The sequence below is a fragment of the Notamacropus eugenii genome, chromosome 3 (assembly GCF_028372415.1).
Source record: "Notamacropus eugenii isolate mMacEug1 chromosome 3, mMacEug1.pri_v2, whole genome shotgun sequence".
NCBI classification, from domain to species: Eukaryota; Metazoa; Chordata; class Mammalia; order Diprotodontia; family Macropodidae; genus Notamacropus; species Notamacropus eugenii.
The window spans coordinates 474380630-474404508 of record NC_092874.1 but is presented as its reverse complement, the minus strand read 5'-3'; the positions used below and the strand labels follow the sequence as shown (position 1 = coordinate 474404508).

At 43.9% G+C, this 23879-nt stretch overlaps 1 protein-coding gene across 7 annotated transcripts in view; it reads right to left on the bottom strand.

Annotated features, from left to right (window-relative positions):
* ARHGEF3 (Rho guanine nucleotide exchange factor 3) overlaps positions 1–23879 on the bottom strand; it is a 301074-nt gene that overhangs the window by 181537 nt on the left and 95658 nt on the right. Inside the window, exon 1 of one of the 7 annotated variants that reach the window (XM_072599002.1) lies at positions 661–819. The exons of the other annotated variants lie outside the window; for them this stretch is intronic. Within the exon in view, the coding sequence (XP_072455103.1) occupies positions 661–693 (33 nt within the window). The 5' untranslated portion in view covers positions 694–819. Of the gene's footprint in view, positions 1–660; positions 820–23879 lie in introns of those variants that run through there. 7 annotated transcript variants of the gene reach the window in all.

The following is a 23879-nucleotide window of genomic DNA, read 5'->3' as shown; positions in this document are numbered from 1 at the left end:
TTGATTTTTTTTTTTTTAAAACAAATCAATAACCAAGGGTTTAAGTCAAGCCTCTGGTTCCTTAGGAGTCCGTCCACATGAAGCTCTGACCCATTCATCTTAATATCACACATGAAACTAACAAACAAACTTTGAGACCCACAAAAAGTCCCCCATTGTCTCAGATTTTAATCTCTGCCAAGCCATTTTAGTCAAGTTCAAGTTCAGAGGGAAGGAAGAACTCTTTGAAACAGCATTGTGGTCAACACCAAATTCAGGGAGGGGAGTGTGGTGGGATGAACGAAGAGATGCGTTGTTGCCAGCACTTGGTTCACGGCAAAGATTGTTATGGGTTTGAAGGTTAGAACAGTGCTCTCAGTGAAATCATAATGTCAATGAAGACTAGCCTTTTCTTTGACTTAAATTATCTTTTTCCCCCCTTGATGCAAAAGTCTGGCTTCATCCTCTTTTTTCAACATTACGCCATGGAAAGGAGGATGCATTGGAGAGTGCCCATTCAGTTCCTTGGCAGAGAGGGAAATATTTCTAGAAGTGGTTCCAGAAGAAACCAGATTTTAGTCCTCACTGCCCATCCTTTGAGTGACCCATGGCAGCACCCTTTAGGGGCTCAGTAGACCACCCTTTCCCATCCCCAGCCCGAGTGAGCTGCCCTACACATACCTGACGATGGACAAAGAGGCAACACCACACCATGGGGCTCTCCGGAATGGGGAGTTCACTCAGGTTTCACAGTCCAAGGCTCTCCCCCCTTGAACTGGAGCCAAGCACTCCAAGCCGGCTTCCCTGAGCAGGGCTGCTCTGGTTTCCCTGAAGGAACTCCTCCCTAACCACTTACAATGCATGACAGGAAGTGACAAAGGAGCTGGTTATCTGTTAAAAGGGAGAGAAGCAAGGCCCTTGTTGCCTGCCCCAATCAGGCCCTCCACTTTCTGTGGTTTCCTAGTCAGGCTCAGGACTCTCAAGTAAAGCTTTATCCTAGCTACATTGAAAGGCACACAGGAAGTCTATCAGGGGAGAACCCCAGCCCCCATGCAAGAAAAAGCTGTTTGTCTTCAACTCTTCGTGGGGGATGGGCTTAAGGCATCCAAGCCTTCATAGCAAGAGGAGATCATCAAATGATACACTAACCATAGGGAGGACACAGGAAGAGATGGAGGTCTTTAGTTAGTTCCCCTTGATGACATCTACAATATCCTTGTTTTCATTTGGGGAAATGAGGCTGCCTGAGTATCTGCTCCCAGATGGCTGGCTTTATCCAGACAATGAGGTCTGACCACAGGATGGCCCCAAGACCTGAGAGGTTGTCAGGTTTTCTGCTGAGCTAGCTGAAGGGAGGGGTGCCCCTTTTACTACAGGCCATCCGATAATAGTCATTTTCCTTTTTTTTTCTTTTTGGCCATCCTCACCAAACTGAGAGGTATGAAGCAGCCAGGATCCTACTTCATACCTCTCAGTTTGGTGAGGAAGACCAAAAAAGAACTTACATTTCACTTGCTATTAGTAATTTGGAGGGTTTTCTTTTCATTTGGTTGTTGATCGTTTGGTTTCTTCTATTGAGAAGTGCCAGTTCATGTCTTTTAATCATTTATCTACTGGGGAAGGGCTCTTTTTCTTACATAGTCTTGGACATTTTTCCTGGCTGTCCCCCATGTCTGGAATTCTCTCCATCATCTTGGGTTCCTGGCTTCTTTCAAGTCCCAGTTAAAACCCCACCTTTGGGAGAAGACCTTCATGACATTCTGGGATGCTAGTGCCTTCTTCCTACAGATTACCTCCAAGTGATCCTGTATGTATCTTTTTTTTTAACTGGAAAGTATTTTGTACTTTTATTTTTAGCTCCAAATTCTCTTCTTCCCTCCACCCTTCCCCCACTCGTTGAGAAGGCAAGAGATATGATACCCATTACTCATAACACATTCTCACAGTCAAGCAAAATAAATACCCATTATATATTTTGTCTGAATAAAGCTGTCTTCATATTGTCCTCCGCTATTAGACAACAAACTCCTGGAGAACAGTTTACATTTGCTAGTGCTTAGCACATAGTGAACCCCTAATAAATACTATCAACTCCTTTTATCTTAGAAATGAGACCTTTATCAGAGAAACTGGCAACAAAGATTACTTCCCAATTAACCACTTCTATTTCTATTTTGTTTAGGCAGAAGCCTTTCAATTGCATGGAATCAACATTTTACCTTCAGTGATTCTATCCTCAGTCACATCGTTCACAAATTAGAGGGGCCAGGAAGGAGATATCTTTTTCCAGGGATAACCAAAGAATGAGTTCTCAAACAAGGTAAACTTACTCTTGCCAAGTGCCCTATCCCTTCCATTAGGAAGGGGTCAAGATGATCCCACTGGGAGATCTCTGTTTGAAAAGGGCCTTGAAGAAATCAGAGCTAGTGGAGATTCTGTTGAAGGAAGTAATTCAGAAAATATTCCATATGGAATCCCAGAATGTCGGCAATTGAAGGGACTTCTCAGTTAAAATATGAGCTTCTTAGGAACAGACATTGACTTTCAGTGTATTTGTTATCTCCAGCACCTTTTAATTCAATTCAACAAATATTTATTAAGTGCCTATTATGCAGCAGGCACTAAGGAAAGTGCTAGAGATACAAAAAGAGGCAAAAAACAATCTCCGCCCTCCATTTCCTGCCCAATGTACCAGGCACATTAAGTCATTTTGAACTGAGAAATTCCAAGTTCAACCACCAAAGAACATTACAGGAAGGTCAACTTTCTGGTATCTGCAAAAGTGACAAGTACAGAGGCCTTTGTCACCATAGTACCCTCTGCCCAACGTGGGGAGCACCCCAAAACACTAACAGCACAGGCTTCCTGACACTGAGAATCCTAATTACAACCTTGAGACCAATAGAATCTAGGGGCTTCTCCATATTTGGTTAATTCCCCTGCCTCATGGCTACAAATTCCTATCTGGTGATCCCTTAAGCCCTGCAATTCAGTCCCTATCTGCTGATGTGGGAACCCCTTCCCCTGCTACCTCTCCCCCTGCCATTGTCCAGCCTGCCCTACTCATCACTTCCCCTCCCCAGCCTCATATCCTCCCCTGCTCTATCATCAACAAACTCTCCTCCATCCTAGATCTCTCCTCCTTACACTCAGTAGGCCTGGAAAAGGACATTTTCCCCAGTTTCAAAACAAGAAAGAGAATGGGATCTGAAAACTAGAGGTTGATGAGTGTGATTTCAATTCCAGGGGTGGGGGGCTAGGGTAGAGGTGAGGACGGTGAAGATTCCAGGCCATCTTGTTCAAGAGGTGCTTAGTAGACATCTGGAAAAGGAGCCGCATGGCAGGCTCACCAAGAGCCTGCATGGCTTGGTCAAAAATTACTCATGCCAGGTGAAGCCTCTTTCTGACCCAGGGACCAAAGTGGCAGATGAGGAGCATTAGGGTTGGAAAGGATGAGGAAAGACATTGCTTACCTCAGTTTTAGCCAAGCATGACTTTTTGTTTATATCAATGAAAACCTTGCTCCTCTGTCCAACTCAAATCAAAATGAGAAAGAACAAAACCCTTATTACAAACATGTATAGTTATACAAAACAATCCCCCCCACACTGACCAAGTAAAAAAAAATCATATACACACATACATATGCCATACGTAATATAATACAACCATATGTAATACATATATATATAATCATAGAGAGACTCAGAGTACAGATAGTCATATATATATATATATATCTGGCCTGAGTACAGATGGAGACACATATGACTCTCTGGAATCAAGGTACAGATTGAGACATCTATGTCTCAATATATACATACACACACACATATTCAGAATGTATATTGAGACACACACACACGAATGAGAGGGAGACAGAGAAAGAGAGAGAGAAAGAGTGAGAGAGAAAAACCTATAACTTCATCCATACTTTGAATCCATTACATCTCTTATCAGCAGGAGGTAGGTATTAGCAAAACCTTTGGGGAAAGTGTCTCAAGCCATCACATGGAAAAAAGGGAGATGTGGGCTGATGTTTGCACTGGGAGACTTTGAGAGCTAGCTCCTTGGCACTGGGGCTCAGGAGCTGCTCCTTAACAGTTTGATGCTAACATGGCAGGGGTCTCTGGTAGAGTCATTGGTGTTTGGGTCTCTGTTATTTAACATGTTCATTATCAATAATTTGGATAAACCATTAATGAAATGCATATCAAATTAGAGAAGACATAAAGCTGGGAGGGGGCTGCTAGGTGGTACAGTGGAAAGAGTTTTGGAACCCACTCAGAAAAACCTGAGTGAAAATTATGTCTCAGACTAGATGCCACTAGATAGGTGATCCTGGGCAAGTCACTTAGCCTCTCTCAGCCTCAGTTTACTCATCTGTAAAGTGGCGATGGCAACAGCATCAACCTCACAGAATTATTATGAGGATCAAATGAGATAATATAGATATAAGTACCTTGCATACCTTCAAGTGCTATAAAAATACTCACTATTCTTATTACTAACACACTAGGTGACGGGATACAAAAGATATCCCGACAAGCTACAACATTAGACTGACTTGGGAATGTCCAGCTTGAAATGTCTAACAGGCTCCCCCCATAAATCATTTCTCCTTCCCTCTTTGCACAAACTAGCCAAACTTCACTTGAGCACCATGGACACCCACTCTTCCACACCTCCCCATTAGGCTTTTAACCCCATGGTTCAACTGAAATCCTCTCTCCAAGATAGTCAATGACTTCTCACTTGTTGTATTGGATGACCTTCATCCGTCTTCACTGCCCTGGACCACATTTTCTCCTCCCTGAATGACACCACTCTCTGGCTTCTCATCCCACTTCTCTGATCTTTTTTCTCCTCAGTTATCTTTGCTGTTCATCATCCATGTGCAGCTTCTTAAGCATGGGTATCACTCAAGGCTCTGCCCCTGGGCCCTTGCCCTTAATCTCTCTCTGTCTCCCATAGGCATCTGGTCATTTCCACTGATCACCTCCAGCAGACAAAAGACAGGTGCCTATCTCCAGCCCTGATCTTTCTTCTAATCTCTCTTCCCTTGCTGCCAAAAGTCTGCCAAGTATTTCCACCAAGATGTTCTGCTACCATCCCATCTTTCCACCCAAATCTTGTCATCCACTAATTTGCCTGTTTTTTTTCAAGTCAAATTCATCTTCCTAGTGGCAAAGATTTGAAAACTCAGAGCCTCTTAGTTGCTTGATTTTTAAATTTTCTTTTTTTGTTATGAACTTAACACCTATGAACAAAGGTGTACATTTCCAGATTCAGAGACCAGAAAAGGAAGATTGCATATGAAATCCTTAATCTCTTAAGTTCAGCTTATTTTCATTAAATTCATCCTTTATCTGACTATATTCCCTTATTTATTTCTTCCTACTCTCTTTTGTATATTTTTAAAATACTTCCTTATCACTTGGAGTCATTTTTTACTCTCCCCTCTACACTATTCCCAGTCAATTGCCAAATCCTTTCAATTTCCACCATTGCAATAATCCTTGTAGATGTCACTCTTATTCCAGCCCTTATCCCCTCTTACCTGAACTGTACCCATGACCTCCTTCCTCCAAGAGGTGCTTGCCTAAAAACATCCCCTCTCTAATCCATCTTCCACACATCTGCCAAAATCATTTTCCAAGACAGAGGTGTGACTGATCCTCCGGGATAAGAATCCTTCAATGGTGCCCTATTCCCTTGATGATAAAATAGGAGCTCCCCAGACCAGCTGGTGCTGAAGGCCCAGGCTCCACCTTCATTATGTTTCATCTGGCTCTTCTTTACACATCGTACATTCCAACCAAGCTGGATGTGTAGCTGTTCTGTAAACAAAGCTTTCCATTTCCTGTCCTGATGCTTTCATCTGTGCCACATGCTCACCCCCTACCTCTTCATGTACCTTTCTGAATTCCCACTCCTTCCTTCAAGGCCAGCTCTGAGGCCATTTCTTTAAAAAGTTCTCTCTGATGCCCCCACACTCCATCCCCAGCTCAAAAGCTTCTCTCTCTTTCTCTCTCTCTCCTCCTCCTCCTCTTTCCTCCCTCTTTCCCTCCTTCCCTCTCTCCAAATATCCAAATTTCCTACAGTGACAGAATTAGGGCTGGGAAGGACCTTAGAGGCCATAGACTCTAACCCCCTTATTTTACAAGTGAAGAAGCTAAGGGTCCAGGATAGATTGTCTTATCATAAATAGTATCTGAGGTAAGATTTAAAAATTTTTCTGCTTCTGAAATATCTTTATTAGTGAAGTGATAAAAAAAAAAAAACTCAAAATACATCATGCAGGTTGAGGCACTTGGTCTAGCAGGTTCTCAGTACAGAAGACCTTAAGTCCCAACTTTGGGTGACCCAGGGCAAACTTCTCAATGAAATTTAAATTCTACAGAGAAGCTATAGATCAATATCATAGGATTCTTCACTGGGAGTTTCCACAATTAGAAATCTAGTAAAAATCTAAAAAAAAAAATCTAGTGATATCAGAAATCTAGTAAAATCAACAAACGTGATTGAGGGGAGTGGGGTTGGTTATGTACTTTTTGGTATAATTAAGCTAATAAGAAGGAACAAAATCTGCCAAACCTACTGGAAACAAGAGGACCAGAAATGAATTCCCTACCTATTGAAAGATTAAATGATCAAATTAAAACAACCTTGAGATATCATTTTCCATCTATCAGTTTGGCTAAAATGATAGAAGGGGCAAGTGACAAATGTTGGAGGGAATATGGAACAATTGAGACATTAATTCACTGTTTGGTGGAATTGTGAAGTGATCCAACCATTTTGGAGAACAATCTGGAATTATGTCCAAAGAGCTATTAAATTACCTAAACCCTTTGAGCCAGTAATACCACTACTTAGTCTCTTTCTGAAGGTAATCAGGGAAAAAGGAAAAAGAACCTTTATGTTCTACAATATTTATAGCAGCTCTCTTTGTGGTGGTAAAGAACTGGAAATTGCAGGGATGCCCATCAACTGGGGAATGGCTGAACAATTTTGCAGTATATAATTCTGATGGAATACTACTGTGATATATGAAATGAACAGGAAGACTTCAGAGAGACATGGAAGGACTTATATGAACTGATGCTGAGTGAAAGGAGCAGAACCAGGAGAACATTATACATAGTAACAGCCACAGTGTGTGAGGACTGTTTCTGATAGTCTTGGCCCTTCACAGCAATGCAAGGACCTAAAACATTCCCAAAGGATTCTTGAGGCAAAATACCATCCACATCCAGAGAAAGAAATGTGGAATTGGAATGCAGAATGAAGCAGACTATTTTCTCTTTGTTATGTTTTGTTTTAGTTTTTCTCATGGTTTCATTTTAACTCTTCTATGCAACATGACTAATGTGAAAATGTGCTTAATATGAATGTATGTGTAGAACCCATATAAGATTGCATGCTGTCTCAGGGAGGGAAAGTGGAGGGAGGGGGAGAAAATTTAAGACTTATGAAAAAAATTGTTGAAAATTGAAAACAAATAATTAAAAAAAGGAAATGATGAACTCCATGATTTTAGAAAAACATGGAAAGATTTGTATGAAATAATACAAATGAAATTTATATGAAGAATGAAGTAAGCAGAACCAAGAGAACACTGTATACAGTAACAGCAATATTGTTTTAAGAACAACTTTGAGCAAATAAGTTATTTTGACTATTATAAATATCCAAATTAACTATAAAGGACATAGGAAGAAAGATGCTCTCTGCATCCAGAGAAAGAACTGATAAATGGTAGCCATCTCTAGGGTAGGAGTAAGGGGGAAGGAAGGAAAAAAAGAAATTTGAATGATATATTTGAAAGGAACAGCGAGTTGTGCAGGGTCACTTTGCAGTTTCATGTGCAATCATCTTTTTTATTGTACTGCTATGGAAATGCTTGCTCTGTCCTATAAATAAAAAATACAATTGAATAGAAAGGGACCAAAGACTAGCATAAAATTTTAGTAGAAATCACCAGTGCACAGATCTTTGGAATGAGGCTTTGTTTTATTAGAACCGTATGTGAATAATGACTTTTGAGCATATACTCCGGGCTACAGACCAGAGCTCAGAGCAAAGAGAAGGGAACCTTTTATGGGTAGCCCAGGCATCACTAAAACAATTAAAGCTATCCTAAAGGGTCTCAGAATGGTGGGCCCTCCCTCACTGGAGGTCTTCAAGCAGGGCCTGGAGGATCATTGCTAAGCAATGTTATGGACAGGAGGGGGAATTCTTGCTCAGAAACAGATTGGACAAAATGGTTTCAGGTAGGAGATTCTACAACAAATATGAGAAAATATGGCACCATTTCAGCACATTCTTATTTGGATATGACATGAACTGGCTCCAATGACATCTGCTATTTGGAAACACTGACCCTGGCTATTATCTCAGCTCAAAAGGCATTTGAAGGGATGAAAAGAATGTGGCACTTGACCTGAGGTCACTGGAGGTTCCAACAATGAATAAATATGAAAATATCTATTTATAGATTCTGCATTGGAACTAAAAATACACGCTACTCATAGACATGCGCCTCAATACCAGACTCCTCGTCACTGTACAACTCTTCCTGGTTTTGTTCAGCAGAATTACTCCCAGTTGAGCTGGGCACAAAAATAAGGATAATGACAAAAATCCTAACGGCTCATTTTTATATACTGCCTCAAAGTTTGTAAAGTGCTTTGTAAATATTATCTCATTTTATCCTCACAACTCTAGGAAGTAAGTGCTATTATTATCTTCATGTTACAGATGAGGAAACTGAGGCAGACAGCATTTAAGTGACTTTTTTTTAGCCAGTGAGCATCTATGGCCAGACTTAGACTCAGGCTGGCCTCTTAAGGAAACATTTATAACCAAAAATACTTCACAGAATTTTTTTAACAGCCAATACACTGAGCTTTGTTTTGTTTTATTTTTTAATTCTACCATTTGAGTTTCATTGGAAAAGAGAAAAAGTTTCATCCTGTAGGGCTCTTATTCTTTAAAGAAGCCATAATGACTACAAGAAATGAAATTAGGGATCAACTCCTACTGCCTGTCCCGTGTTGAAAACATGTATATTTATCAAGTTTCTTTTCAGGAACTCCAAGTCCCCTCTGTATGACTGCCTTCAGCTTCCTTCTTGGGAGAAAGATGGCTTTAACCCTGGTCGATAGATGCCGAGGAACAAGACGGAGCAATCTTGGGAGACGAGACATGATGCTTTGCCTCCTACTGACAGAGTTGTAGAGAACAGAAGATCCGAACACTGGGGAATTTTTGCCATTTAAATAACTGCCTGAGTTGGATTTTTTTTTCTTTGAATAAGCTAACATGAAAAGCTAGACCTTCTAGGTGTGTGTGTGTGTGTGTGTGTGTGTGTGTGTGTGTGTGTGTGTGTGTATGTGTGTATGTGGTAGGTTTCAACTTAAAATAGGGGTCCTCAAAGTGTGATCTGGGGAATTCGTGTGATCCCTGAGACAAATTAGGGGATCCATAAGGTCAAAAGTATTTTCATAACAATATTAAAATGTTTTAATTTCTATTACAGTAAATATCAGTAGAAATAACCAACATAAACAAAAGATCTTTTGGTAGAGGTCCTTAATAATAATAGTATTAGCTAACAATAGCTCTTAAGAGTATGAAGGGGTCCTCAGGACACTTTGAGGACCCCTGTTTTAAATTGAAACCCACCACACACATACACACACATGCACACATGTACACACACATACACACATGCACACACATACACACATACGCACACATACACACATATGCACACACACATACACACACACACACAGTGGGAGCCAAATCGTTTTAATTGTAGCTTCTTGCTCTCCCAATGATGTTCAATGTCCTCTTTGAAATATTTCTGGGAACAACTCAAAGGTAACATAATTTTAAAAACAAACTCTTTGATCTAAAGGCTGACTGGAGGAGGGGTTTACAGAGGAAAATTCAGGTAATGGATAAAACAGAAGATCCCAGTACATCCCAGCACCACCAGCTGGATGGAGGGGGATTGGCCAAGTTTTCCCTTAGGAAATGGCACAAGAGGTGAGATTCTAACTTGGAGATGTCGAGAAAGGGTATTCTAGGCATGGAAGGGGAAAGAGGAAACAAAGGACTAGAGGTGGTAGAATGCATGTGAAGGGGACAGCACCCCCAGAGCACCAACCCTACTTTAAGCCTGAGACTGGCCCCCATCGTCCAGGGGAGGAGCCACTGAGCTCCCACTTCCTCAGCTGTCTCAGCAACTGAAGACCCAGAAAAGAACTTTGTCCCCATCCGTGTCTTTGGCTCTGGTGAATTAGATGTCAGCCCCAGCTCTGGTTTTATCAATGAAATCCCACTCCTAAAGATGTATCTGCTTTGCCTGTGTTCCTTACACTTCTCCAATTGACTAACACTTGAACCGCCCCCAGCGGGTGGCCTCTCTCCCATCAGTGTAAGCTCTCTGACTTTGTCCTGGCTGCCTCATGCCAGGAATGCTGTCCCTGGCTTCCCAGAAGGCTCAGCTAAAATCCCACCTTCAGTGAGAAACCTTTCCCAGCCCTCAAGGCTCACATTTGCCTCAGGATTAGCTCCCATTTCACTCTCTCTATACGTGCCCATGATACTCAGCTGTTTGCACATTATCTCTTTGCCAGTTCCCTGAGAGCAGGGACAGGGTTCTCACCTTTCTTCGCTCTGGCATAGTTAAACACTTGGTAAAATGCTTGTTGACTGACTGATTGGAAGGTGGATTACAGAGGGGAGAGAGTAGAAGACATGAGTCCAATTAGGAAGCTGCTCCAAAAGTCCAGGTGGTAAGTGATTGCACCGGAACCACAAAGGGGGTGTGTGAGTGGGAAGAGACAAGAAGGGATCTATGTCAGGTGAGGGGTGGATGGAATCTCCTGACCAGTAAGAAAGGGCATCCATTTCACCATAGCAGGGAGAGAACAGTCAACAAGGACACACTCTGATTATAACTAAACAGCCTCAGACTATTAAGTGATCTGCCACCTAGGTGGAATTTGAACCCAGGTCCTTTGACCCCAAACCCAGGACTCTTTCCTCTCAAGGCAGCTAGGTGACACAGGGGATGGAGCAACAGACTGGGAGTCAGGAAGCTCAGAAACTTAGTGAGCAAGTCCCTTAACCTCCGCTTGCCTCAGTTTTCTCATCTGTAGAATGGGGATGATAATGGCCCCTGCCTCCCTGGTCTATTGTAAGGATCAAATGAGATTATAACTGTAAAGCACTTAGCACAGTGCCCGGTGCACATTAAGTGTCACATGAATGTTAGTTATTATTAGTAGGTCATTAAACCTCTGTTTGCCTTAGTTTCCCCAACTGTAAAATGGGGATAATATCGCACTGACCTCTTGGGTTCTTGAGGATCATATATTTGTAAAAAGCATTTAGCATAATGACTAGCACATAGTAGGTATTATATACTCCCCCTGCACCTCCCCCACACCCCACACTCCCTCACCTAAATTTTTATTTTCCTGAATCCAGTAAGAAAAAGATTTTAACCCCAAGTGCTGCAGCATCATATAGAAATAAGCTGCATATGCAAGTACCTTCCTGGGTTCCAGATCACTGCTTTGGGCCACCAGAGGCTTGACAGCCTTTCCACTGAGTAGCCTGAGTCAGCCAAATCCCCCTTTTTTCCTTCGAGCAGAATTAGAAGGGACCGATGGCCAAGTTATCTGATGGGCCTGTGGGATACCTAGCACCCGTTTCCAGTAAGTACCAAGTGAGTTCAAATCAAGCCGTTGCTGGCAGCCCTGATCAGCCTCCCCATCGGGACCTGACCCTTGAAATCTGATTTCCTGGTAACACTCAGAGATTTCCGCAAGCTCCTTCCTGGAGACGGCGCCTGCAAATACTGAGCTTTCTGTAAGACTCCTTTGGGGAGTCACATCCTGCAGAGGGATGGAGGCTGGGCCAGGAGGGGGCAGCGCCCGCTACCAGACACCTCCCCAGGAATGCGAGTCTGTGGTAAACATGGAAGGAACAGTCAAGAGCTCACGTCTGCACCACATCCAGGGACCAAAAGGAACAAGCAATTGCAGCCCCAGAATCCCCAACAGTCCTTAGCAGGTCAAGAAATATTTGTTATCCAAAGTCTTCCATCTTGTTGAAAAAAGAAATGCAACCATCCACAAAGAGGCTAACCCAAATACCTGCTCTATTAGTCATGGATAGAGAGCTGAGTTCAATCCCTACCTTTGAACCATACAGGATGGGTAATCCTAGGCAGGTACTCAGCCTCTAGACCTCATTAACTTTATCTGTAAAATGAGCAGGCTGATGACATATGAAGCTCCTTCTTGCTTTAAATCTATGAAGACCATTCAGGGATCCAGGATGCTTTGAGGACAGAGGTACAGACTTGCATTAGTGGAGGGACTTTCCTCCTCTGGGAGTTCCCTGTACTGATGAAGGCACAAGATTGGATTGAATAAATAACAAGAACAACAAGCAAAGCAGAACTCCGTCAATAGAGCTGATGAAGGGTAAAAGCTGCCCAGCCTTCTCCCCAAGGGCTTTTCACTTACTCTTCCCCAGCTAAGTCAGGCTGTGCCTACCTGGTGCTAGCCTCAGCATATCAAGCCATTTGTTCCATCACCCACATCTCACATCTGCCATCAACACTCTCCCTATCAGTCCAATCCAACCAGCGTTTGATAACCACCTACCATGTGGGAGGCACAGGTAAAGGAAGAGCAGTCCCATGGTGGTGGAAATCCCCTCCACCCACGGGTGCAGATCACCTACTCTCTGGTAAGATGCAGCCTCCAGGAGATGAGCTGACTTACCCAGAGTGGGGTCAGAGGAGGGTCAGAATGGCCAGGCGCAGGCATTCTTGGCTCCAAGGTCAGCCCTTTACCCACGGCAGGAAGTGTCTACACACAACAGCAACTGATATTTAGATAAGGTTTGAAGGCTCCCAAAGCACTTGAGGAATGAATAATAATCCTCCTGATGTAGTTCAATCATGATTTACTGTTTGAAGAGGAGGGAAGGTAGCCAGGAGGAGAGACTGAGTCAGACCTAAAGGCAGGAGGATCTGAGTTCATCCTCAGTGACTTGGCATCTGTAAGACTTCTCTGGGCCTCAGTTTCCTCACCTGTAAAAAGGGGTTGCACTCAGTCCCTTGCTAAGCTCTAACTCAGCCGTGCCTTGATCTCTAAGAACATTAACAAAGTGGCAGATCAGGAGAGGTTTTGTGGAAGAAGCTTCCAATGAAGCCTTGGAGGAAAATAATGATTCTAAGGAGAGAGGAAGAAGAAAGTATCTGCCATGCAGGAATATCCTATGCAAAAGCCCAGAAAGGGGAAATTTAAGCTTAAATTTAGGGAATGGCAAGTAGGACAGCTAAGATGCAATAAGGAGTAAATGAAGAGAAATAACATTTAGTCAGGGTGTAAAGGTGAGTGAACTGTAGTCAAGTTGAAAAGTGTTTTAAATGTCACTAGGAGGAGTCTGTAACTGATCCTAAGCGCCATCTCAAGAACCTTCAACAGCTCCCCATTGCCTCTAGGACAAATTACAAACTGCTTCAATATTTTACACACACACACACACACGCATGCACACATGCACACACACACACATGTTCTGGAGCGAAGGAACTGAATTAGCGCCTTACTAATTCCCAATGATTAGTTCAGCAGAGAGGTAAAAGGAAGGTGGAAGAGAGAAAGGGAGAGACAAGGAGACAAAGGTAGAAGGAGAGAGGGAGAGGAAGGAGGATGTAAGGAATGTGAAGGAAGAAGGGAGAGAGGGGAAAAAAAGATAAAACAGGGAAAGAGAAAGGAGAGAGACTAAGGGGAGAGTGGCAAGGAGCGAGGGAAGAAATAAGGAGAGAAAGAAAAGGGGAAAGAGGGTGAGGATGAAGAAAAAGAAAAGAAAGGGAGAGAAAGAAAAAGAAAGGGAAGGAGAAAGGAAAGTAAGGAAGAGAGAGAAGGAGAAAGGAGGGAGGGAGAGAAGAGGAAGAGCCCACATCACCGAGCTGGGAACAAGATGCTGAAGGTGCACCTACAAGGCCTCACCTAGGGAATCTTTAGGTCTTCAGACTTCCCAGCCGGGGCAGGCAGCCCAGGACACCAGGTGGGGCACAGCAGGCCTGGCTGAGGATGTATCTTTGGGAATTCCACCTCTAGAGTCTTCAGAAGCTGCCGCGTGGCCCTTACCTGCTGTCTCAATGCCATAGCAGTGAAGCTTAGTTTCTTGTAGCTTTGAGAGAACCATGGGAGTGACCTCCTGGGATGGGACTTTGGAAAGGAGTTCCAGTGGTTTGGGAGGGTCCCTAAGGGGCTTCCACCCCTCTATGGGTATCCCAGGACCATTTCCAGTGAGGTGCCTAGAGCTGCAGCAGCCACTAGCCCAGCAAGGCCAGGCACCCAAGGGACACAGTCCCCCCAGGTGTGAGCAGCCTTCATGCATTCTGCTGCTGTGGATTCTGGGAAAGCAAAAGAAGGAAGGACATTACTGCCCCAAAGGTAAAGGCCAAACCAGTGAAGAACCCTCCCCTCCCAAGCTTTGGAGAGATGGGAGGTAAATAGAATGAATGAATGGAAAAGCACTTACTAAGGGCTGACTCCACGCCCAGAAAGTTGGGGAAGGGGCACAGACTGAAAAGAATAACTTCTCAACCAGTTCATGTACAGCCTCTATCAAGCAACAAGAATTTATTAAATGTCAACTGTATGCTCAGTCCTGGAGACACAGAATGAAACAATCTCTGTTTCCAAAGGCCTCCTGTTGTGCTGGGGGAGCCTCTGAGGAGAGTGTGATGGGGTCCCAAGGGCTATAGACACACCTGAAATACAAAGATGGGAAATGGGGAAGGTGGGAAAGGGAGAATTAATGGTTCAGAAGGGTAGTGGTAAGCCTTACCCAAGAAACAGACCCCCTGAACACGACAATGGGCCAAAGGAGAGCAAAGACTCCCTGAGATGCTGGTCAACTAGAATTTACTATGTGCCAGCCACTGGATTAAGCAATGGGGATACAAAGAAGGATAAAAACAGTCCCTTCCTTGAAGGAGCTTAGAGTCTGATGAGAAAGACAGGATGCAAATGACTGTGGACGAACTTGCTACAGATGGGATAAAGTGAGGGTGATCTCAGCAAGGCACTAAATCTGAGAAGGCTTCCTGGAGGAGATGGGATGTCACTGAGGACTTGAAAGAGCAAGGGAAGTCAGGAGCTGGGGAAAGAGTGTTCCAAGCCTGGGGGTCGCCAGAGAGAAGGCCCAGAGCAGAGGGATGGAGGGCCTTGCTCATGGGACAGGCAGGAGGCCAGTGTCACTGGGTGGAAGAGTCCACTTTAGGGAGAGAAGAAGACTGGAAGGTAAGAGGGACTTTGAATGCCAAGCAGAGCCTTTCATAATTGCTGCTGCCCCTGGATCTTGTGGATTGGGGGCCTGGTGGCATGATCAGAGCAGGGGGGTAAGGATTGCAAGGATGGCTTTGGGTTAGAAGGTTCCATGCGCTTGGATCAATGAACTCTTTCACAAGGATAAAGTAAAGTGTGGAGACAATCATGTTAATTTTATGAAAACAATTAACTTGTCTAAAAACCTCTTGGAGAAGAAATGAAGAACTACACTTCCTTCGGGGGCTGCTGCCCTGGGATGTCACAGAAACTGCCTGATGTGGCGGCCGTGGGCTCTGCTTGGCTACTTTTGGTTTTTATTACAAGAGAAGGCTCGCTGCCCAAAGGGAGGGGTAGTGATATCTGTGAGGAACTGACATGCAAGAACAAAGGCCCCCCAAACTTAAAAAAGTACAACTCCCAGAACTCTCCAAAACTCAGAGAGCAGCAGCAGGCCGGTCCCTGAGGGCCTGGGAGGGACCAGCACTGTTCCCCGTGGGGATCTGCGTGTCAGAGCTGTTCTCTTTTTTAAACTACATGTAAATACAAGCCAGGAGCAGAAGCGTGGAAAAAAAATCTCTTGCCTCTTGCCACCTCCCTTTCACTACAGGAAAAGTCAGATCCTTTGGCTCTCCACAGAAGGGGTTAAATCCAGGCAGGCCCTGCTCAAACTTGAAAATACACAGAGTTCCCTCCACGGATAATTTATGGATAATGCAAAGAATTCCCCTTCTCCTTTACAACCTGAAACACCTTTCCCATAAATTCCCTGAGCACGATAACCAAGACCTAAGCCCTGGATTACATCATAGCTAAGGTTACATGTAGATTAAAAAATGAGAAAGAAAAATTAGCCCGCTGGGGTCACCAAGAGAAACTGGTGCTAGGCGGCGGCAATCGCCTTCAGCTCCCGGCCCAGCTGCCTGTTTTATACCAGCTTAATTCCATTCTGTCTCATCGTAATCTTGGCAAGAGGAAGCCCACGGAAGCTGTTCGGCTAGGAGCATGAATGGCAGCCTGGATACAGCCCATGACGGGCCAAAATTTGGCCTGTGAGAAAGAGAACAAAGTCCAATGGAAACAGCCTTGACCTGGAGCATCTCAGTACCCAATCCGGACTCCAGAGTCGGCCACTTTCTGATTCCATGACCCAATCTGAGCCTCAGTTTCCTCGTTTGTAAAATGAGAGGGTTGAGGGCTGGACTGCGGAGGGCCCAGATAATCCCAACCTATAATCCTATGAATTCAATCAGAGCATGGAGAAGCATTACCTAAGTGCCTGCTGTGCACCAGGCACTGAGGATGCAGGTACGTACGATGAAGAAAACCACCCCTATTTGCCAGGACCTTACATTCTAGTGGGGGAGAGACAGCAAATCCTTCTGTAAGTACCTATAACGTTAATACAGATAAATAAATATGTGCAAACAAGATACAAATGAGGTAGTTAAAGGAGACCACAAGCTCCTGGAGGGATGAGGAAAGGCTCCCTGCAGAAGCCTTGCGTCGGTGGCTCCACTGTCCAGCTTGACCCTTGTCACCTTCCACTTTCAGGGGAAAAAAACTACTTCCAAAATACTGCAAACATGGAAAGGACTGCAGAGTTCCATAACCTAAACAGTAATTACTGTCAAAGGGGGAGTTAAGCCCAGCTTAATTTAGTTAAGTCTCTTCCTTTCTCTGGGCCTCAGTTTCCCCATATGTAAAAAGAGAGGGTGAGTCTAGTTGACCTCTGAAATCTAGGATCCTAAATCTGAAACCTTTACAGCATGGGACACAATAATTAGCTTAATTCCTGCCCAAACTGAAGCCAGGACACATTAGGTCACCGGAGTCAGAGCAACCCTTGGAAAAATCTGCCCAAAAACATTGCCACAGGAGGAACAACCCATCATGCCCAGAAACACTCCCCACATTCTGCAGGGCTGAATAACAAAGCCAACAGCAGCCTGGGTCCTGGGAGGGTTGGGTAACACCCTGCCCGCTGCTGATTAGAGACAGGAAATCTGCTCCATGGTCCTTTACTCAGGAGGAAGGCACCTCAAACTGGCTTCCCGCTGCTGCCGCCGCTACTGATCATATGGGCTGGCTTTTCAGTGACACTTTTATTACATGGAGGGTATGGCTGGAAAGACACTGGCTTCAGGATTGGGAAAACTGGTTCTTTCTAAGGCTCAGTTTTCCCCTTTGGAAAATGAGCAGAAAAATATTTGCTCCACCTGCCTGTTTGCACTGCTGGGATGAGGATGGATTTTGAAAGTTCTTTGAAAATTGCAAAGCAATTTAAAAGAAGATTGTTATTGGAGCTTGTTTTTTCATAGATTTAGAGCTAGAAGGGACCTCAGAAGCCATCCACCTCCACCCTCTCGTTTTACAGATGAAACAAAAGCCCTACCTTCTATGGAGGCAGGATTTGACCCTAGCTCTTCTCATTCGAGGTTCTTCCCATTACAGCAGGACTATAGAAACTGGACAAATAGGGCCCCTCAGAAAACATCTACTTCAACCCTCTCATTTTACAGATGAGGAAACTGAGGGTCCAGGATGGGAAGTAATTTACCCAAAGCAGAGACTTGAACCCTGGTCCACAGACTTCCAAGTCAATGCTCACTCTAACAGACAGGCTGAGGCAGAAATTAATCCCACAGCATTGCATTGAAGAGTCCTGGGCTACGTCCATTCCCATGAACGTAGCAAAAGGCCCAGGCTGGCATGGCTTGGTACAGCCACATTCAGAGGGAAAATAGATGGAATTCCCCATTCATCTCTTGGTGCTGCGAGGCTCTAAATCACAGAGGGATTTATGCCAATAAGGCTCTGTGCCCTAAATCTCACCGATGATAGGAGAAAATGCTCACAGAGTGAGGGCAAGCCTCAGCCTTCGAAACCCTGGCTTGGGTTAAGGCAGGGCCATCTCCAGAGAAAGAGAATAACATGACTATTTCCTTTGATCAAAGCTGTGACCTCAGGGGCTCACACGCAATCCTCATTAAGTTTATGAATGTCTGAGGGCAGAGCTTGCAATGGGATTTAAAAAAAAAAAAAGACTTGGAATTAACAGGCATGGTAGCATCAATCTACCAATAAAAAATGCATTTCCTACGTTCCAGATAGGAAGCACCAGCTCTGGGCCCCTCGGGCGAGTGGTGGCAAGGGGGCAGGGTTAGAGAGGACAGTCTATTCAAAGTGCAGTCCCCAGGTGGATTATGACTAGACTCTGCATATGGAGATGATACTTCAAAGTGACCCTGTTGTTTAATTGGGAGCTGCCTCTGTAGATGAGCTGGGGGTGGGGAGGCACCTCTGAACTGGACTGAGGATTCTGAAAGGCACCAGAACAGACCCTTCAAAGACACAAATGACCCGGACCACTTTGGCCCACATTTGTTAGCCCTCCAAGGCCCTCCTCCCCTTCCCCGCTAAATGGTGGATAATTATGCCTGGAGAAAGCAGGCTGACTCAGCATCCCAGCCCAGACCCTGGCCTCCTTTAAAGCCCATACCGTCTAATTGGTCATGCAGGGTTGGCTTCTCAGTCCGATGTGTATTTTCTTTTTTTTTTTTAAATTATTGTTATTTTTTAATGTTTGACAATCACTGTCATACAATTGAGATTTTATCCCCTCCCTCCACACAACTGCATACAATTCTGCATAGGTTCTACATATACTTTCCTATTGAGTACATTTTCACTATAGTCATGCTATGTAATCGGACTAAAATAAATGGAAGAAATCATATAACAAATCAAAACATGATACACAAAAACACACACATACACAAACATGATCTGCTACATTCTGCGAATGACTTCCATATTTCTTTCTCTGAGTGTGGAAGGCATTTTGCCTTAGAAAACCACCATTGGGATTTTTTTTTTTTTAAGAAGTTCTTGCGTTATTACGAAATTCCAAGTCTATCAGAAAAAACTCTCGCACACTGTGGTCGTTGCTGTGCACAAAGTTCTCCTGGTTCTGCTCCTTTCACTCAGCATCAGGTCATATAAGTCCTTCCAGGCCTCTCTGAAGTCTTCTTGTTCATCATTTCTTATGGCACAATAGTACTCCATTACATTCATATACCATAATTTATTCAGCCATTCCCCAATTGATGGACATCCTCTGGACTTCCAGTTTTTGGCAACTACAAAGACCGATGCGTATTTTCATGAGAGAGAGAGTACAAGTAATCTAACATGCGGCTTGAAAACCATAGCAGGAGTTGGCTGGACCATTGAGTTATGCAAATGACTCACGATGAGGTCCAACAGAAAGGCCTAGGGGTCCAAGAAAGGGAGCCCAATGACCACCAGCAACAATTGTCAGAGAGATAGGTCTAAGTAAATAACACCAATAATGGGGAGAAATGTTTGGAACGTACATAGATCGAGGGAGCAGAGATGTCAAGATCAATGTTGTCCCTCAATGAAATGCCCTCCCCCATTCTCCATTGTCCCTCCTCATATTCCCAGCTTCCTTCAAGACATGGATGCAACACTACCTTTCTCTCTCTCTTTTTATAATTGTTTTTTTTTCATTCTGACCTTAACAGATACCAGACCAAAAGGGCATTTCCATATATACACAAAGCTGCATATTTCTGGAATAGTTTGCTTTCTTTTAAAATTCAGCACAGAACTTTCAAAGCTGTCCTTGCCTATTTAAGTAGGTTGGAGATGCAGTCAAAGTAATAAAAGAAGAGCAGTTGAGTTTGACCCAATAATTACACTGTTGGGTATCGAGTGTTGTTGAAAATGCCAAAAGGTGCCCTCTGAAACCAGCCCAGACACAATTTTTCCATCCAACAGCCGGAGGAAGCCTGACCATACGTCATGGTATGTTAACATAAGGGAACACCATGAAGTCATTAAGATGGGTGAGAATGAGGAACACAAGGAAGCTTGGGAAGACCTTATTGAAATGGTAAAAAACAATTTTAAAAAAAAGAAAAGAAAATCCAGAAGAACAGATCCCATACTGGCTACAGGAATGGGAATGTGACACCTTGACCCCAGAGCCAAAGGGTCTGTCCCTTCTTCCCCATGAGACGTCCCTGGCCCCCACAGTTATGACTGTCAGATGAGGGGGCTGGGTAAGAATGCTTTTCTGGCTCTAGACACATATATGATCATATGAATGAGAACAAAAGGATTAAGATTTCCAACACACTACATGTAGGTATCTACAACTCAACACGTCCAAGAGAACTCCTCCTTCCCCCAAATCTCATCATCTCTCCAGGCTCCCAGAGTTGCAATGCTGGGGTCATCCTTGACTGTTTGCTCACACTCCCACTCCACCATTGGTCCAACCAGGTGTGAGGAACATCCTTCCTCCTGCCACAACACAGCCGCCACCATCCCCAGTATCTTCTCTAGTTCTGACCCTCATCACCTGGTCTCCTCACTAGGAACACTGTAATCTCCCCTGGTCTCAGCCTCCAGTCTCTCCTCTTCTATATCCATTCTCTGGGCAGTGCCAAACAAAAATCCTAAAATCGAGGTGGCAGAGTTGACCTCCACTTAAAAGTTATTCATGGTTCCCTATTGCTTCTAAGACAAAACAAGAAATTCTGATGTCCCCCAAGTGGACTCCTATCCACCTTTCAAATCCAACTAACTGACTTGCACATGAAATCTTGTATCCTTCTAGTGTGTCTTTGTCCAGGCTGTGCCCCATACCTGGCATGCTCTCTCCACTCCCCTCTGCCTCACAGAATCCCTCATTTTCTTCAAAGCTCAGTTCAGGAGTCACTGACTAACAGACAACCTTTCCTAATCTCTCCAAGAATCTGAGAGTTTTTGACAACCTCAGCAGTCATCCACTCTAACCCATACCCACACTAATATATCTGAAAGTGGTCATCCATCCTCTGATTGAAGGAAGATGGCCAAAGAATAGGGAGCTCACCACCTCCCCTTCCCTAGTAAATTACTTTGTGTATATTGTAGCTTGTGTCTACTTATACAGTACATCCTTCCCTCCTCCCCCTCCTTCCTCCCCCACCCCCAGTAGAATGTAAGCATTCTGAGGACAGGGAATGTTTATGAAGAGACTATCTATCGGTATAGATTAGCACTTGATCTGTTACTTAAAGTCTTATAGAGAGACTTGCCCAGTATGGGTCAATAGAACTCGAATCTGGAATGATCTGGTGCCACGAATGGCTCTCTCCCCACTATAATACAGTGCTTCTCATCCCTTGAAATTAATGTATTATTAATTAAATTTAATTAATTACATCCATCAAATGTAAATAGTCACAAAGCACATTTAATGCTCTGTATTACTATTCAATTCTACATAATAATAAATCGCAAAATTAAAGGCAAAAGTCTTCATTCTTATATCTGTCTCCAGCATTTTTCAACTTCAGTCTGACATTCAGGAATAGCTGCTTCTCTCTGGAGGGTGGGATGAGCAACATTAGGAAGGTCTAGAGGAGACACTCGTCTCTGTGACCTAACCTGGTACTCCCAGCATGGGTGAGAAAGGACCCAGCACTGGTTAGGTCAAAGCTAACATGAACAAGGAAGCATCAAGGAAGAATGTGGTGGACAGAGGCAGGAGGGAGGAGGGATGGGGGCTGGGTGGAGGCTACGTGGAGAGGACTGGAAGAAGGAACAATGCCCTGGCCGCTGGTGAAGGAGGCAGCAGGACTCGTTTCCTGTGCAAAGAGTGCAGAGAGAAAAAGAAAGAAAAGAGCATTTCTTTGAGCAGACAGGAAATGTGCTACATGCAGAAGCCTTGGTCACACCCTCTCCTATCTTGTTAAAGAGGTTCATAGACGGATGAGCTGAGTGCAGATAGAAATGTACTTTATTCACTTAACTCACATTTTCTTGCTTTTTATTTTTGCCATCGAGCTAATATGGAGATACGATTTGCATAGCTTCACATGTATGACTGATATCATATGGTTTCCCTTCTCAATGGGTGGGGGAGGAGAAGGAAAAAATTTGGAATCCAATTTTTTTTTTTAATGGACACTAAAAACAAACAGATAAATAATCAGAGGTGGGTTTTTGGTTTTGTTTTTAAAGGAGTTCACAGCTCTAAAGCTAGAAGGGACCTCTGAGATCATCTAGTCCAGCCCCCTCTCCTTTCAAAGATGAGTAAACCGAGGCACAGAGAAGTTAAGGGACTTGATCAAGGACACAGTAGTACTAAGAATTGGAGGAAGAGCTTGAACTCAGCTCGTCTGGCTGAGTTCCCCCCACACCATCCCCAGATCATGCGCTCAGAGAGCTAGAGCCAGGAGAGTTCCTTCAAGACTTTCAGTCCAGTCCCATCATTTTACAGATAAGGAAATTGAGGCCTACTGAGGCTGCATGACTGACTCAGAAGTGTGGCATGAAAGTGAGAAAGTCCAGATCCAAAAATGTCACCTCATGGTTCAAGAAGAACAGACCTTATCCCACACTCCAAGAAAAACCCAAGACCCAATACCAAACTACTCTATCTCGTGACTTCTGATGATGCTAGTGGTACAACCTGGCAAAACAATCCTCAGCACTTTCTCATAAAAGTTTTCCATTTAAGGATCAGTCCTTATGGCTTGGTCAGTTTTCTTCCAGAGGAAAATGTTTTTCACAAAGATAACTGGGGTCATTCCTGTGGTAAACAAACATGGTGCCTGGCTTACAGAGAGCACTCCGTCCGTAACTGCCTGTTGATTGACCCATCAATTGTGAACCATCTCCCTTGGAGGATGAGATCCATCCAGGGAGGAAAGATGTGTGTACCTGCAGAAGGAAGGAGTCTGACGGAGTGACTGCCAATCAAAGTTTATCTTCAGAGATCTCCATTTCAGGATTTGATAATAAGAAATTCAAAGAAGTGATCTTTTAGAACTGGGTGCGGGGGAGTGAAGAATTGTGAACAGAAAGAGAATCATGACTTACAAATTACTGTCCCAAGAAAGAGTTCTCATGGTTCTAAACACTAAAAACTCATTTGGACCCTGGGCAGACTCCTGGAAGCTGTCCTGCTGACCAGCCCAATGTTTCCTAGCTCGAATTTCTCCAATTGACTTGAATTTTTACTAGGCTATTGGGCAGATTTCATTTTCATGAAAGAACTTTTCCCCTCCTTGTATCTGAAGAGATGAGATTTATGAACCCTTTTTTATAGTAAATAAAGCAAAAGAATCCTTCAAGGTCACCCGTACCAAGCGTACCAATTTGTACCTTCTACAGAAAGATTTTCATCTATTTTTCAAAATCCCATCTTAGGTAACTGTGGGGTTGAAGCCAGATTTCTATCTCTCACATGTACATTTTATTCCTACTCATGAAATTGGTTATTCTTGAGCCCAGGGCATCTCAAAGCTGCCAGTACAGCTAATGGGCTCCAGTATGTTCTCACTGTACTCCCCTCCAACCACACACATACACACACTTTCATTTCCACCTTCAATACTAGAGATTAATGCTCCCCCGTCAGTGAAACGGACCACAAGGAAAAGTATGCATGGAATGCCCCATTGTTTGGGATTTCCAGGTCTGATAGAGAAAAATGAAGTG